Source organism: Ptiloglossa arizonensis, chromosome 11 (genome assembly GCF_051014685.1).
Source record: "Ptiloglossa arizonensis isolate GNS036 chromosome 11, iyPtiAriz1_principal, whole genome shotgun sequence".
Lineage (NCBI taxonomy): Eukaryota > Metazoa > Arthropoda > Insecta > Hymenoptera > Colletidae > Ptiloglossa > Ptiloglossa arizonensis.
The window spans coordinates 9,874,954-9,892,940 of NC_135058.1; the positions used below are offsets into that span (position 1 = coordinate 9,874,954).

At 42.7% G+C, this 17,987-nt stretch overlaps 1 protein-coding gene across 7 annotated transcripts in view; it reads left to right on the top strand.

Annotated features, from left to right (window-relative positions):
• Nucleotides 1-17,987, top strand: part of Mam (neurogenic protein mastermind) — a 380,463-nt gene that overhangs the window by 227,622 nt on the left and 134,854 nt on the right. For 2 of the 7 annotated variants that reach the window (XM_076323067.1, XM_076323068.1), the window contains exon 2: nucleotides 190-237. The exons of the other annotated variants lie outside the window; for them this stretch is intronic. In XM_076323067.1, coding sequence (XP_076179182.1) covers nucleotides 190-237 — 48 coding nt within the window. The remainder of the gene's footprint in view (nucleotides 1-189; nucleotides 238-17,987) is intronic. 7 annotated transcript variants of the gene reach the window in all.

A 17,987-nucleotide genomic window follows, 5' to 3' on the forward strand; every position in this document is an offset into this window, starting at 1 on the left:
TATTTAAAACATCGAGGCTAATTTTCGTCCTCAATTCCAACGCATTCCTCTTTCCAGAGTATTGATTCGAACCTCGAACAACACATTAAAATAACATTCCTCGTACGATACAACACGGTTGTGCGTGAACAATAACAATATCTCTTACAATACACGTACAACTGATCGATATTTTCTGTTTCGTTACAGGTAAGCGCCCCATGGACTTTTCCAAAGCGAACAGACTCGGATACGTGGGTAAGCTCGAGCGATCTTCGATTCGCCCAAAACCTGATCATTCTCCCGGTAACTCCCTCTCCGTGAAATCCCAAATAGAAACGAACAAAGTTTCCCAAAGTTACCCAAACGACGCCACGAGACATTTACCGAACAGGGCTCGTAAAAACCGCGCGTCCATCAACGTGGTCCGCGGTTAACAATGGTAAAAACCGCGAAGGTTCCGGCACGTGCGATCCGTTCTCGTAGGCCGGTGTTGTAAACTCCATCGCGAGATATTCAAGATACAAAGACAGGGAAGTGAAAACATTGTCTCCGTTGGTTTTTGATCTTCGTCGTCGAGAGAAACTTTCCGTAGACGCGGCCGAAGACTCGAAGCCAAGTCGCCATCAGGAAGTTGCCTCTTGTGGGTAAAGTTCACGAGACCGTGCCGACACTTCCACCCACCCCACGCAGCCATCTTCTTCTTTCAACCCGTTCGTGGCATCCACTTCCTTCGTTCGTAATATTTCTTTCCTCTTCTGGAACACACGTTCGTTCTGCGTTTGGTTCACTCTCTCTGGTTGCATCCTTCGTATCTGTCTTTCTATCTCTCTCTTTCTCTTTCCGGAACACTCGTTCGGTTCAACTCCTCATCCCTTGGTTGCATCCCTCTTCTTCGTTTCTGTATTGCTCTCCTTTTCTGGAACCCTCGTTTACTCTGCGTTTGGTGCGTTCTCTCGCCTTTTCTCTGCAACCCCCTTCTTTTCTAGATTTCTCTCCCTTTTTGGAATTCTCGTTCCTTCTGCGTTTGGATCATCCTCGAGTCTCTTCGGTGCAACCTTCTTCTTCTATATATTTCTCTCTCTTTTTAGAATTCTCATTTCTTCTGCGTTTGGTTCACCCTCTCGTCCCTTCGGTGCAACCCCCTTCTATATATTTCACTCTCTTTTTAGAATTCTCGTTTCTTCTGCATTTCGTTCATCATTTCGCCCCTTTGGTGCAACCTCCTCTAGATTTCTCTCTCTTTTTAGAATTCTCGTGTCTTCTGCGTTTGGCTCACCCTCTCGTCCCTTCGGTGCAACCTTCTTCCATAGATTTCTCTCTCTTTTTGGAATTCTCGTTTCCTCTGCTCTTGGTTTACCCTCTCGCCCCTTCGGTTACCCACCTCTTTACCCACAACCTCCTTCTCTATATATTTCCCTCTCTTTCTAGAATTCTCGTTTCTTCTGCATTTCGTTCATCATTTCGCCCTTCGGTGCAACCTCCTCTAGATTTCTCTCTCTTTTTAGAATTCTCGTATCCTCCGCGTTTGTTTCACCCACTCACCTCTTCGGCGCAACCCCTTCCTTCTCTAGATTTCTCTCTCTTCCTGGAATCCTCGTTTTCCCCGCGTTCGGTTCACCCACTCGCCCCTCCGATGCATCTCTACGTATCTCCGGAACGTTCGTTTTCTCTGCGTTCGGTTCGTCCTATCGCCCCTCCGGTTGCATCGTTTATCTTTATACATCTCTCTTTTTCTAGAAACGCTTCTTCGAACGATCCCCTCACCCTCAACCTTCCACCCCTCCTCTTCCTCGCTATATTTCTCTCTCCGAAACGCTCGTTTTCTCCGCGTTCTACCCCTTCGACCCCTCGGTGCATTTACCCTCTTCGTCCTTTGCTTCTCTCTCTTTCTGAAACTCGTTCGGTTCATCCCCTCGTTTCTTGGTTGCAACTACTTTCTCTCTCTCCCTCTCTCTCTCTCTCTTTAAAACTCGTTCGGTTCATCCCCTCGTCCCTTGGTTGCAACTCCTCTCTCTCTCTCCCTCTCTCTCATCTTCCACGATCCTCGTTTCCTCCACTTTCGGTCTACCCTTTCCCTTCATCCCCTCGTTCCTTGCTCTCATCCACCTACTCCGTTCCTATACTTCGCTCTCTTTCCGTAACGCTCGGTCGGTCTGCGTTCGGTTCATCCTCACCCTCTCTTCGCAGTTCGGATCCTTCTTCCACGTTCTTGCGTCTATGTACACGTCTTTCCAACCCCCTCTCTTGCGCCCTCGCGCATCCACAACGACGACTTTCATGCAAAGCGACCCTCCACTCCCGTGGAGTCGATGTGCGAGCGCGAACGCGTTCAGAGGCGCACGGAGGGCGAAAGAGGTCGAAGGGAATCGATATTCGGCGGCGTCGCGACGCGAAAATCGAGCCGGTGGCCCAGTCGTTTAACCCCCTCGTCGCGAGAACACGAGGTGCTAAAAACCCTGACTGCCTGGTTGCCGCCATCGGTTCTCACGACGCGTTCGCCGCGACGCGAATTTTAAACGATCCCTTATTGCCGCGCAATCTGCGACTCGGTGGTACTTGGGGGCGGGGGCGGGGGTGGGGATCGGGAGTGTTGCACCAGCGACCAGCCAGAACCTACTCGAGCAAAACGAATCGACTTTGCGACGATAACGATCGGTGTATAATTTAAATTATCGCGCAGGGCGTTGAAACTGGGACGCGAACCCTTTCGCGAGAGGGAAGATGCAAAAGAATTGATACGGAGAAAAAGGTTTAGTGAAAACCAGGCGACCTTTTCGCTACAGACGGTTATTTTTACACCGATCAAGATTTTTTGGATGGAAATGCATTTGTTGCTCGATGCAGAGACTCTCGAACGATGGATTGGTATTGGACGAAAGAGTTTATTTAAGAATTCCGGGTTTGTATTATTTTCTTCGTTGAACGTTTTTGGGTGAAACGTAGCGGAGCTAGGAGAATCAGTTGCGCGATAATATGAGATTTTGTATTTGGGAATTGTTGGGGAATATTGGATGTAGAAGATGGGTGCAAAGAATTGTTAGTTGTGGAATAGAATTTTTTTAGAAAGGAAAATAACAGTCCAGGGATTACGATCTAGGTGTTTAGGGAAATTGAAAAGTAGAAGCTCGGTGAAGAAATTGTAGTAAAATTGTACAATAGAATTTTGTTTGTACGGTAATCGAGGAATTACAATTCGAATGTTTAATCGTGTGGTAAGTTGTACGAAGAGAGAACATTTGGTGAAAATGGTACGGTGTTGAACGTAATTACTCGTATACAGAATTTTCTCGTATTTCTCGCTGAATTTATTTGATGAAATTTGATATTTACTCAATTTCGAGGATTTTTCTTCGCACGACCGTGATACCGTATATGGAGATAATGTTTCTCGTCTGCTCGAGTCTGAGAACTTTCTTCGGTGGGTGTATATATTTGGATAAATTTTTCGACAGCTCGACGAGTAAATCTTCTCATTTACGCGTTTCAAAGTGTACACACACACCTTTTGTTCGAAAACTCGGGGCCATTATTCGTCGAACGAAGGGCATACAGGGCGGAAGAAACAGAGGTACATAAATTTCCAACCATACTTTCGTCCCTTTGGAATCTACGTCGAACCAACCTCGACATTCTTCGTCGCGTTTAGTTTCGCTTTGAACACGGAACTTCTACCTCGTCGAACTTTCTGAAAGTTGTTTGTATACCATAACGCTATTTCTCCGCGTCGAATGTATCAAAATACGGTGCTACCTCGCTAACTGATCGCGAATCTAGTCCGGTGTTGCTCGTTTATCGGATAGAAGACGTCGATACTCGTTTTGTCGGATACAGAATGGTAATATTCGTATTAGAAGATAGTAATTTTTCTTGCAGAAAATCGACTTTTTCAACGCGTTTACCGTTACGTCAATTTTTTATTATCTAGTTTGTCTTCCGCTTGCGTCAATATTGTACTATCTAATCTGTCTTTCGCACGTGTGCAAGTATACGTATTCAGTATTTTTTTATTTTTCCAATATCTCCGGTACCTTATGTTCAAACGGTCGGAAATATTACAATTTTAAAGAAACACAATTTCCAAGTGATCATCGTTTCACTTAACGCGTTAGTCCCTCGTTGAGAATCGCGATTTCGAATTTGCATTTTCATCGTCGACAATAGTGAGCAGGCGTGTCGTCAATTTGGGAATTTTCGAAGACCGAAATGAAAATTAGGATATTCTTCAATAGTTAAACATTGTCATCGAGTTCGAAATTATATTTGTTTATCTTACATGGTTTTTTTTTGTAATAATCGGAACCTCGAAAAGAAATCACAGGCTCGACAGTATTAACTGTCCACGCTCGTGTCGCGAAATCTTGAAACACCTAAACTAGTGCAATGTATTTGTAAGACGACTACGGAATATCGTCGAAACTTTAAATAACAAGTTTATCTTTCACACTCCAACGGCCGCACGTTTCGCGTAAAAACTTCCACCACGGGGGACTTCCGCGACATTTCTAATTGAAATCTTCCAAACTATTCGTTAGATTCAAACTTCGAGATTCAGCATTTAGTAAATATTGCAACAACGCTGTTCCGTGTTTCTGTCGTTCGTATTCGTCCAATCGTATTCTTCCACATCGTTCTAGAAATATCGAGCAGTGAATAAATCTCGTACACGTCCTCTCCTTCTCTGCAGACATTCTTGCAACAATAAAATATGATAGAAAAATTCCATTGTTTCTCTAACACGCGTTCTAAATATTCCAATCCCCTTACTTTTTCCATTTCGAGTATTGCTTCAACAAAATTAATTATTAACATTCAAAAAAATTCCCACATTGCTCGTTAAACTATAAATAAACGTACCCACCGAGTTTGAAACTTGTAAGTTCGATGGTTCTCTTTGAAAAAAGAAAATTTCGATCGTCGATTTTTGGAACGTTCGTGAGAAATACTTGTACTTTCCTCCGTGAGAAATATTATTTCTCGGAGGGTGGATAAACGCATCGTTTGCATCCTTAAACGACTAATTACACGGTTTGGTACGTAAATTGAATTCACCGTTAGGAGATAAGACAGCCAGAACGAGAACGTTTCAATACACGCGGCTGGACCCGCGCGAATTAGCGTAGTTCGGTAGCTGGAATAATAATGTTCGTTTCGAGTTAGGCCACGTTGGACGTTAAATTGCACTCGTTTCCGTGTCCGAGCGTGCTACGAGCGAAGAAATTCGCACCCGAGGCTGACTGGCGCGCGGGTGCCGGTATCTTTTTTAATTAAGCGTCCACCCGCCCGAGCGTCTGATGACATAGTTGAATAAATGATAACTAGGAATAATCCCGTGGACCGTGTAGGCCGCGCGACGTAATGAATATTTATCCAACCTGGAGAACGCTGCCCCCGAGAAATAAATATTTCACTCCGGGGTATCGGTGAACTCTCGACACTGTCTCGAGGTATTCCAATGGGCATTGGGTAATAGCGACGATTACTATGGTAGCAACGAACGAAGGAAATAGTTTTACCCGAGGAGTTGGGCGTTATTGATACAGTGGCAAAGAACGAGTAAAATATTTTAACTCGGGAAATTAAGTGTTATTATTGTAGTAGGAAAGAACGAGTAAAATATTTTAATTCGGGAAGGTGGGTGTTGTTACTATTGTTGCAAAGAACGAATAAAATATTTTAACTTGGGAAATTAAGTGTTATTATTGTAGTAGCAAAGAACGAGTAAAATATTTTAATTTAGGAAGTTGGATGTTATTGCTATGGTAACAAAGAACGAATAAAATATTTTAACTTAGAAAGTTGGGTGTTATTGCTATGGTAACAAAGAACGGATAAAATATTTTAACTTGGGCAATTAAGTGTTATTATAGTAGCAAAGAGCGAAAAAAATATTTCAATTAAAGGAATTGGGTGTTATTGCTATAGTGACAAAGAACAGGTAAAATATTTTAATTCGGGCAATTGAGTGTTATTATAATAGCAAAGAACGAAGAATATATTTCAACTTGGGAGGTTAAGTGTGTTTCTTTTTTTTTTTTCTCTCTTTAACGCAGAAACCATTATTCGGGGTGCTTAGAAAAGAAATACCGTCCTCCGAGTTGTCGCGTTGCCATCCCCACCGCTTCCTGGAAGGACACTAGTTGGCACTGTTTCTCGGTGTCCCAAATTTACTTGGCATTGTTTCTCGCTGCATTTCTCGATGTGCATTTTTGGTTCCAAATTTATAATACAATTTTAGGGGAAATGTTGTACAAGTTGTCACGCAGTAACATAATCGAAATGTCCTGCGGGCGAAAACGAGGGAAAAAAGATAATGTGCATAGGTGCAGTAATGCTTCATAGAGAAATTATAACGAATGGATGTTCAAGTTTTCCAGTTTAAGTATTTATCATCCTTACGCGTTAATTCGCGTGTGGTCTAAAGTAGAAAAGTTTCCAAAATAAAAGTTACAATTAAAAGTAACACAACGGAACTCGCAACGTTCGCGTCATTTTAAAAGAAACGTACCCTTGGTAAGTAATAGTATATTGCGAGTGTATAAATATTGGATATTAAAAATAGCAAGATTATGTATCTTGAAATTAACTTTAGCCTTCTATTCGACTCGTTTCCACTCACCAGGGTATTGATTTCTCCGAGTAAACGCAGTTTCGTTACATTTTGGATCGATGGCGAGACAAAATTATACAAAAGTTCCTTCGATCTCGATAAACAAAAAATTGCTACATTTCTCTCCACAATGCGCACAGATTCTCGCAGTGTGCGCTCCTTCGCGCTTCCGTGCCGATACAACGACCCAAGAACCCGCGATCCCGATCCCCGTTTCACCCCGCATTGAACTCTCTCGCGTTTCTCCAATTTCTCGAAATCGAGGAGCAACTACGATCCCCTTTTCGCTCTCTTGAACGAAAGAAACGTCCCTGGCGCCTCGAAACTTGTTCGTTTCGGACACACCGCACATTCCTGACCAAAACTTAACCTCGAAACGAGGAATCTTCGCGTCGACCGGTCGAACGGGAAACGATCGGTTTCTCGTCTCACTTCCGATGTTTCCAATAATCGTCTCGACCGTGTTAAATACTTATCGCGCGAAAAATCCGGGCGTAGGTCTAGCAGCGATGTCTCGCGTCCTCTAGCGGGATTCCAGCCACGAGGGATCAAGAAACAAGCTCGGTGGTAACCGTGCACCAACGGATAACTCGCGTAATAAGAAAAGCTGTAAATTGCGTGGTTCCCGGAGCTCGAAGTCTCCCACAGCCCGGTCAGTTATAAATTTCCGTGAGGCACGTTCCGTTCGTTCTGTTCTGCCTCTGGCCACTCCGAGGACCAAGGAGTTCGGCGATGGTGGGCTCCTTTCACGGTGAAAACAGTCCACGACGACGGTGGACGCGAGTCAGGCATCGCGCTGTTTGTTCAATAATCAATTCGACGCCCCGATGGGAGTCGTGCCAAGGTGCTGAAATATTTTGCAGGAAAGCTGGCTGACTGGTTGGCGCGCGACGCGAACGCGCACGCCGCGCTGCCATCGGCTCGCAACCAACCAAGCAAGCAAGCACCCCAGAATTTATCGTCGCGTCGAAAAGTGGACCCAGGCCTGCAAACCTGACCACCGCTCCGATCGATCTGCGTTTTCTACCCTGTCGTTTCCTTTTCTCTGTGGTACGGTGCATCCTGAACTTTTTTCGAACGCGTGTCTCCACCCTATGGGGATGAAGAGAAGATTTTCGCGGATGAGCGTTACGTTTCAGCGACGAAAGAAAGATAGAGTTTTAGGAGAGGAGTATTTACGGTTATTAGTTTCTTTAATTAAGAGTTAGCTATCCGGGGGTGTTTATTATTGAGAGATATGAGTTTTGAAATGGTAGGAAAGATAAGATGGATTTTTCTACGGTTGTTGAATTCTGATTAATAGTATGTTTACTGTGATTGTGGAAAGGTAGGTTTCTAGGGGAACATTTGATAAAATATGAATTTTCTCCAATTTGCTAGCACTCGTTCTTCCTACGATCTGAAACGGTCGCTTTCGTATTGAATCGAAGTGATTATCGCGATTTCGAAGATGGCGCGAGTAACGTGACGTTTGGTGAAAAGTGATCGCGAAAACGGATTTCCCTTGGCTGTAATTTTTCCCGCTCTCGAGACCCAATTTACAATCCGTACCTAACCTCTCTGTGTCTCGTAACAGCGAATCGATCGTTTCCTACGGGAATATTATTTCCCCTCCCTTCCTCGCTCGGTTTCGTTTCATCGTTGTCCCCGTTGCTTGCGATTCGTCGCGCGAAATTAGTCGTTGCCTCGTAAAATACATTACGCAACACGAGGAAGACGCAACAACCGCCGCTCCTCCGATGAGTACCAAGAGATTTGCAAACCGGACGATCCGGTATCGAATTATCAGTGACGAAAGCGTTTAGATCGGACGGAAAGCCACGTCGCCTCGATATGCATAATTCTCTCCTTAAAATTCCTGGCCGAGTAACTCGAGCAACAGTTTTCTGAATATTCACGACGATCGTTGCGCGATATCGGCGTTGCGCCATATTTATTTACCATCCATTCGTAATCTAACGTCGTCGAACGTTAATACGGTGACGACGGTGGTTTGCGTCTTTCCGCCAGGATTGTTCTTTCTTTCTTCTTCTTTTTCTTTTTTTTTCTCTTTCTTCGAAAAGTCCTCGACCCGTTTGTTCCCCAGGCGGTCGTTCTTTATCTTCCGGTGTACGCGTTTCAACGCCGCGCGGACATTGTCAAGCTTACAAAACCAGCGCGGTGGATAGTACCTAGTGTAAAAATTTGCATGCGTATTGTAACACGAGCGCGATGTAGCGCCTTTTCTTTTTGTTCAGCGTTCCGCGTGCCCGAGGTCAAGGCAGTCGCTGATAATAGTCCATTACCGCGGACCCCGGTGAACGCTTTAACGGGGGACGCGCTAGTGCAAATAAAATTACATTCCGCGCGAATCGAGTCATTTCGTTCGATAATCGCGAGGACCGATGCACTTTTCGACAAAACGATGACGTGGGTGGATCATTGATTAGTTTCTTTTTTTTTCTTCTTTTCTTTTTCACGAATTTTATTACGCAACGACGTCTGCGCTCTTTTCGAACGAAATTGCGTGCACGTGGCTCGTACACGTGGATTTATTTTTGGCACGATTTTTCAACACGATTTGTACAAAGGCGCGCAAAAATGGTATTGTTAAAGAACGTTGGTGTACGTAACTTTGTTCACGTCGTGACTCTCGATCGTTGTATTTTCTCTTCGATGTGAGTCTAAAGATAAGGGAAGGGTAGACAGTTTTTATAGTAATTTTATGATCGTAATTTTTGTAGCAACTTAGGATGATTGTAGAAACTTTCATTGTGCATAGAACAGGTGAATAGTATTCTTCCTTTGTTCCTTGATGTTGTAAAATGTGATCGAAAGCTATCGAGCGAAGATGGTACGAATTGAGTGTATGTGAATCAGGTGTCGTTAACCTGAACTTGAGAATAATGTAACAAGGTTGCAATTAAAGAAATCACGAGTAAATAAAAGGGAAGGGAGAAGGAAGGAAAGGGGGAAACGAGAATTTTATACATAAGATGGTAATTACGTTGATAAGAAAGCGAATCGATACGAAGAAGAATAAAACGAATATATACACGGCTAGAAAGTATCCACAAAGACGTAACCAGCATTTACTTAAATTATTCCTTCGCGATAAACTGCCAAAGGTACTTCCTTTCGGGACGTACCAAGTGTGAAACTCCCCTCGATCTATAAACTCATTGCAAAACTGTAACCTATTTATTTTTCCTCTCTATAAATATTATTAGACACTATCGACGTCTTTCTACCGTTGCATTTCTACGAATGCAGTTCTGAATACACATTCCTCGATTTTGAAATAATCTACTTCCAGAAGTACGTTAAAAAAACAAAAAAACAAGTGTATCTCTGTTATATTATATACAAATATTAAATACACCACGATTGCGTTAATTCTCCACAAAATGTATTTACAACGAGTGAAATAATTATCTGTCGTGAATTAGTTTCAACTTTCGATGAAAAAAAAAGAAATTACGCGTAGGAGTTAAAGATGAGTCACGAATACCAAGGAAACGAATAATCGTAATCATCGGTACAGTCAATTCCCTACGAGGAGAAAGAAAAATAAAGAAGTAATAAAAAAAAATACCCCCGCGAATGTACACGGTCGCGATTACGTGTCGCGTAGGGTTAACAACAGTTGCGGTATCGCGGGGTGGAGCGATGAAAACGCGCGGGAGAAGTTTTCAAACCGTACGCGCGCTCGATGGAGGGGAGAGCGAGGAGTTGCGCACGCAACCGTCTACGCGCCATAAGGGTTGCCCCGCGTATTTGTCGCGTGCGTGTACTTTCGTTCCGCAAATGGGATCTCCCACGTTTACGGTGAATAATTTCACGGTCGGCTCGTGAATTATGCGCGAGCATCAACTATGTCGCGCATACTGTACCGACGACGCTGCTTGGTCGATGCGAAATTAATACGTCGAGAATATCATCGAGTTTCTCTCCCCACCATTGCACGTAACTTCGAACCGACGCAACGTTCGTTTCATGTCTCTGCTCTCTTCGCGGTCCCAACGCAATCGTTCGGTCCCCACGAGTTGCAGTCAATTTGTATCGAACCTTCTGAACCTTCTGAATATTTAAAAGGTTACGTTCTTCCTTCTAACTTTCGCGATAATTCGACGACGTTTCGCGGCATCGTTCGATGCGCAAGGTGTGAATGAATCATGGACAAACGTTTTCGAGGTTAGAAACAAAACAGAAGGGTGAACGTTGAAGTTAGTTCAACGTTGGAGAGGGTTGGAAACACGATGTTGTAAATACGTAATGGAACAATTTTAAAGGTATCGCGAGCAGAATTAACGATCCGGGCTCGAGTCGAGGGGAGCGTAATTTTTGTTTATCGGGAAGCCGCGCGATGGCTGACTACAAAGACCATGTCTGACCCAATACGACACGCGACTACCTTTCTTGAATCGATCTTTTTTTTTTCTTTTGCGTTTGTCTATATTTTTTCACGAGCGACGCGGAAACACCTGTTTGCCGCGAATACGGTCATTTTTACCCGATTTGTCCGGAATTGTACCGATTTATTTCGAATTTTCCCGATTTGTTTCGATTTGCTTCGAATTGTCCCGATTTGTTGTGATTTGTTCCGATTTGTGTCGAAGTGTTTCCATTTATTTCGAATTGTCCCAATTTGTCTCGATTTGTTTCGAATTGTCCCAATTTGTTTCGATTTGTTTCAAATTATTCCGATCAGTCCCGATTTTACCCGATTTATCTCGATTTGTATCGAATTGTTGCGATTTACTTCGAATAGTCCCGATTTGTCTCGAATAGTCCCAATTTGTCACGGTTTGTTTCGAATTGTCCCGATTAGTTCCGATTCGTATCGAATTGTTCCAATTTATTTCGAATACTCCGATTTGTCTCGATTTATTTCGAATTTGTTTCAAATCGTAACAAAATGACTACGTACGCGCAAATTTTTACTAGATCGTTAACACTGAAACAACCAAAAAGGCTCAATTTGGCCTGTTTCCAATTTCCTTTTAAAATTACTCAATGATTAACACGGTCGAATAAAGATCATCGGCCATTTATCGGAATCACATCGGACCAGTAACGGTCAGTTATCCACGCGTTGACATTGTTTGCCGCATACCTAATGTTTCGTGTCAAATCCGGCTCTCGACTCGACCAAATGTATCTTGGTCAGATCCGGCACGATTGGATCGGATGTTTCTTGTCCAACGTAATAATTGACACGTGTCACACGCCAAGTTAATCTTGCGTGACCGATGAATAAGGAGGTTTGAAATCGCACGTAATGCGCAATAACACGGTTTATTAAAACTCAACACGATACAATGTGAATAAAACTTGCCAGGGGAACAACAGAGATAGACGACGATCGGACAATCAGATCAGAATCTGCGAAGGTGTTTACAGAGGAACAATTGAGAAAGAAGTCCAAAGATTTCGTAGATTTTGTGTCTTTAGTCGTAACCTGACACTCTTGTTGTTAATGGATGGAATCAAACCCACGAAGAACGAAATTAGCAGCGATAGACGCAGGATCGAGTGTTTATGCAAATATAGAAAAATTATAGAAGTCATAGGTTGCGTCTGAAGAAAGATCAGGGATATAAAAATACAATCGAGAAGATTAAGAAAAAGGATGCAAAATAATTGAAGATAAAGGGACAAGGTTTCAGAGTGGTAATCCTAATTTATGACTGTCACAGTGTCTCTAGGCTGACGCGGAGCTGATTTTATAGTATTTAAAGTGTTTCCAAATGCGTTCACGCGTCAAGGGTTTGCAACATCCACCCAACGTATCGACATCGATACGACGACATCGGTAACACATTGGCGTACTGCGTAACATTCCGTGAAAAGAAGTACGTCGGAATTTAATATCGAAGAAATGGCAGTAATATTTCCTCTGATATTTCGCGTAGAACTTTTCCATCGGTTTCGGTATCGCTGTATTTCGAACGACTTTGGCTCGCGTGAAATTGGATACCCGCGATTTTATTAATTCTTCGTCACCCGTCACGTCGAGAACTATAACGCGACACGTTACAGGCGACCAATCGCCTCGTTGCCACCGAACAACACACGATCGACATCAGAACGCCATCTATCCGACGAAACGTTCTCGTCGAGAATCTCTTATCGGGGATAAACCTCGATAAAAGTCCACGTAGGAGTTACTAGATTGTTCTCTTAAGTTTTGTCGTTCGATGAAACTTATTGAACAATATAGTATTTTTATCGAACGACAAAAGTTATCGAACTATCTATTACAATACAGAATGGACCATCTAATTCGATCTGCTCAATTGTGTTTTTTTGCAATCAGTGGACGAACGAAAATTGTTTTCATCGCGTACGATACGCTTTCGAAGGACCTTCGAGATTATGTTTCCGATGTTTCGTGCGACCCTCTTTCGTGCAAGTTTACAAGGTTACAATTTTTCACGCGTATACTGTAATTTTAATTTGTTTCGTCTCTCAGGTAACTGAAAGACGTGTCCAAATAGCTAAAAGATAAGCATCGAGGAAAAAGGATTACACAGGGTTGTGTGTAAAAAAGTTGAAGGTGACCGTGACAAATTTAGGCAATAATATAAGTTTGTACGCGTCTAATTAAGTCTCTCGCGGGCAAGGGCAGACGTCGCTGCCCGGTGGGCATTCCGCCTCGTGGTAAGTAGCGAAGAGTGGGGCTCAATTATGGTAGCGAGGGGACAGTGTCGTAGGCTTCGGGGGACCTTCTGTTCCAGAAACCTCAGAAGAGGTTCTTCTTTCTCAATTTTTTTACCCAAACATTATTGGTAGCTTTCTTAAACTTGACAAATTTATTTCTGCAAATTTCAATGGATCGTCCAATTTCTCGTCGGTTATATTCTCGAAACGTTTTATTTATCATAGATCGACTCTCTTTATTTCTCTTAATTTCTTACGAAAACTCCGACACTAAAATTACACACTTACAGGAAACAGATAGATCAAAGAATAAAAATGATCCGAAATTGTGCAAAGTAATTTATCTATTGCCACGCAAAAATAGAGTTCCAAAATTCACATCCTCTTTTTGTTACATTTCGAACAATATGTCCCTGATTCGTACCAAAAATCTCCTCTTCCTTTCCAAACACGATATCTCGAGTCATATTCAATGATCTTTGCCCAAGAGTTCGACGCTCCATTCTGTACAAAAAATGCCTTACGCACTACTCCGTGTGTCATTTCGTTAATAAATTCCATTAAAACAAACTACCAAACGAAAATCGAACCTACTTACACCCGACCAATAATTTCTCTACCTGTTAATTTCTCTTGTTCTCGAGTTCGCGTAAAATTTACAGACGATTCGCGAACCGTCGAGTTTCCGTTTGAAAAATGCACGGAACGCAAATAGAGAAAAAATAGCGCGTGGAGGGGTGAGGCGGTGGGAATTTCGATCGATATAGTCGGTTTTGTCGCGGGTTCTTCAATTTTCCAACGTTCCCGTTTCCGTGTCCGACTTTTATTTACGCAGCGAAGGGGATTAACGATTTTTTTCAAGCTGCAACTTTAATGCCGAAGGGGCTCCCGGCGAGTTCGGCGAAGCGCGGAGCTTTCGCGTAACACGGAATTCACGAGGATTTCTTGACGTAGTCGGCGCGCGCACATCGGACGCTCACCGTATCGCGTATTGTGCCGTTTACGCACGTTACGATCACGTGATCCCATTATGCCCGGCTCCGCGCGATTTGTTATTGTAATTACGAGAATCTGCATATCGAGCGACGAAAGTCTACGGCTGCGCTTGTGCTTTGTACCGTGACACGCGAAACTATCGTGCCCCGTAATAGTTGACGCGACGATATCATCTAACGGCGGAATACGAAACCGATCCTGCTTTCGGAATCGGCAGAGGAGAACAGATGGATTCGACGACCGCTCCTCTAGAAGACCAACGGGAGTAGGTGGAGGAGGAGGAGAAGGTGGAGAAGGAGGAGGAGGTGGAGACCACCTAGATTGTCTACAATTATCCATAATTTTCATCGGGAAACTGTCTCGAGAAAAAGTACCTTGTGAATCCACCTCGTTGAGCCCATATTATACGCAATTGTCGATCATTTTCTTTAGGAAACTGACTCGAGAAGCAAGTACCTCGTGAGTATACCTCGTCGAGCTTAACTATCTGGGTTGTACGTAATTAATAAGAATTTTTTGGAAATTAGTTCGAGAAACGAGTACTTCGTGAGTCTAGCTCGTTGAGCTTAAATATATGGGTTATCTGTAATTATTCAGAATCTTTTGGAAATTATTTCGAGAAACTAGTAAACTTTGAGTAATAGTGTTACGGTATTTTTGGAGAGGAATAATGGAAAGAAACAGGACGTACCAGTGTCTTTGGTAAATGGAAACTTTTTCGATTGAAAACGATAAATTGCCGTGCAAGATCGAAAGATCGAGAATCTTTCTTTACATTCGATAAACAATTTTACTAACGAACTCGACAAACCAAACAATGAAACAATAACCTACCCCGCGTGTGACTTTGAGAATGTTAGAAAAACGAAATAAAATCACGGAGCATACAGAATTGTGATTAACAATTTGAAAATGTAAAAAAAGTTACTACACGGTTTTCGTAGTAAAAAATAATGATCAATGATCGTTTTGCAATTTAGGACGATTTTCTACCGTTCGCCAGCAAACGCCCCTTCGTTCGGGCTCGATAAGGTCGTTATACAGGGGTGGAAAAAAATTAGGTCAGAAAGTTGGAGGTCCACTTCCGCGACTCCTTCCCATCGGAAGATGCGCCACTGTCTCCTCGATCCGGTCGAGTCTTGCGCCCTTCTTTCTCGCCCCATCATCCCCTTGGCCCTCGTTGAATCGTTCGTTGCGGTTCGTTGCCCGCTTAGAATCCGGACGTGAGCGAGAAAGTTGATCGTAACGTTGCCCACGAAAGCTCCGATAATGGGGACCGTTTGTCGTCACGCATAGCGAGACTTACTATTCGCAAATAAACTCATCGTAGTTTGCCACACACCTTACCATTTGAATTTTGGGACGTAAAAACGAAATCGAAGTAATCTGCACATTCACTGAACGAATCGATCTAAGTCAAAGATATTTTCGTTATCATATTTTGAGAACTAATTTTTAACGCGAATGTTACAATCAAGTACAGAGAACAGGGTTGCTTTCAGCTTTCGTGGTCTTCTGCTCGAGTGACGCGTCAGTAATTTATAACAGGACGCATCGAAAAGTAAAATTGTTTATAATTTTTATTGTATCTTCACGAGAATGTAATTAATCAATCGGCGAGATTCCGCCGATGAAAACGAGCCCAAACACGACCACTTTCGAACTGTCTTTAATTATATTTTTTTTTTCGAGTCAATTTTGAAAAATTTGAACCAAGTGTGATTGAAGACCGAATGTAGTCGTGTTTGGACTCGTTTTCATCGGGAAAATCTCACTGATCCATTGGTGACACTGTCTTGTAGATGAATTAAATGTGTGCAATATTTAATTTTCATTAGTGGGTCCAATTCGGTGATAAAATTAAGTCAAGTGTGATCGTTTTAACATAATGTAAAAATAGAATAGAAAATTCACCAATATTATTCTTTTATTCTTGTCGAACAGATTTTTGTTACTGTCAGAAGAGTCTTTAGTACCTGTCTTCTCATTGTCAGTATCAAGCGTGATACTATGCAACTGCACAGCTTTAATCGTAGTTTTAATGCATTCGTGGGGCGTGGATGATCGGTCTTGGAAGGAATTGCGAGACCATATGGGCTCGAACCTTTTCGGTCCGTCTCTGCGATGCCTTCGACGAAGCAAAAATTATTCTACCTTGTTAACTCGGATTTGAACTTTCCAGCTCCCCGGAGTATTTATAACTTCTGAACGTCGACTGTCGTCCGAAATCCAGCTCCTCGAAATCTCGATCCTCAATCCCATTTACCACGAAAACGAGGACCAGCTACGTCCAAAATGGGGTAGTTCCTTAAACAGCTCACGGGGACTTACAATTTGTGGTAACTCTCCTCGTTAAATTTCTCGCTAATGCGCTCGAATTTTGGCGCATAATCTCACCGGGTGCATCACGAGAGTCACTCTTTGTCAGCGATATTTCATTATTCGACAATGGACTTATTACCATTATCTCGAAAAAGTTGTTTCGAATCGACGTTTGCCAGGAAATTTTACCGTGCGTGAAATGTTAACAATGTTGCCCTCGTTGAGTGTTTAACTCGCGAGTGATAACACGTCGGAAGTACATCGTCAGATTCGAGTATAACAGGTAACCGAATCAAATTTGTATCCGGTATGCAAAATACTCGTAACACGTGCAAGTAGCTCTTGTTACGATAGCACTCGTCCGTAGCTCGATCTTCTGGGGATTTCACGCGCGAAAACATATCGCGAGTAACATTCTCAGGTTCGACTGTACGCAGAATCAACTTTGCATCTGGTATGCAAAGTGTTCGCAACACGTGAACGTAGTTTTTCCTTAATTACGATAGGAGTCGTCTTTAGTTCAGCCTCCAAGGATACCCAGGTAGAGTCTTCTATTTTCGAAAGATCAAAATGACTGCAATCTTGAAAACACGTTATGTAGAAGATCAACATTGTATTTGATACGCAAAATGATCGTAAAGTGTAAATCAAACTCTTTCTCGATTACAATTGCACTTTTCGTCAGATCCAAGAATCCTCATACTCTGACAGATGTCTGCTATTTTTGAACGATCAAAATGACTGCACTCTTGAAATACACATTGTGTAGAAAATCAACATTGTATTTGATATGCAAAATAATCGTAAAGTATAAATGAAACTCTTCCTCGATTACGATTGCACTAATCGTCAGATCCAAGAATCCTCATAGATACTCTGACAGATGTCTCCCATTTTCGAACGATCAAAATGACTGCACTCTTGAAAACACATTGTATAGAAAATCAACATTGTATTCGATATGCAAAATAATCGTAAAGTGTAAATGAAACTCTTCCTCGATTACGATTGCACTAATCGTCAGATCCAAGAATCCTCATAGATACTCTGACAGATGTCTCTCATTTTCGAACGATCAAAATAACTGCGCTCTTAAAAACACGTTACGTGGAAGGTCAACATTGCATTCAACATGCATAATGCTCGTAAAGTGTAAATGCAAATCTTCCTCGATTACGATTGCAGTAATCGTCGGATCGGAGAATCCCCCGAGACACCGGTAGATGTGTCCCCCATTTTCGTACGATCGAAACGACCGCGCTCTTAAAAACGCGTTACGTGGAAGATCAACATTGTATTTAATATGCGTAATGCTCGTAAAGTGTAAATGCAAGGATACTCAAGGAGATGTCCGGACGCCTCGAAATGATTGCACAGGTGAGAAACACGCCGCGAGAAAGGCAATAGGCAGCCGAGTTAAATTTCGTATCAAGTATGC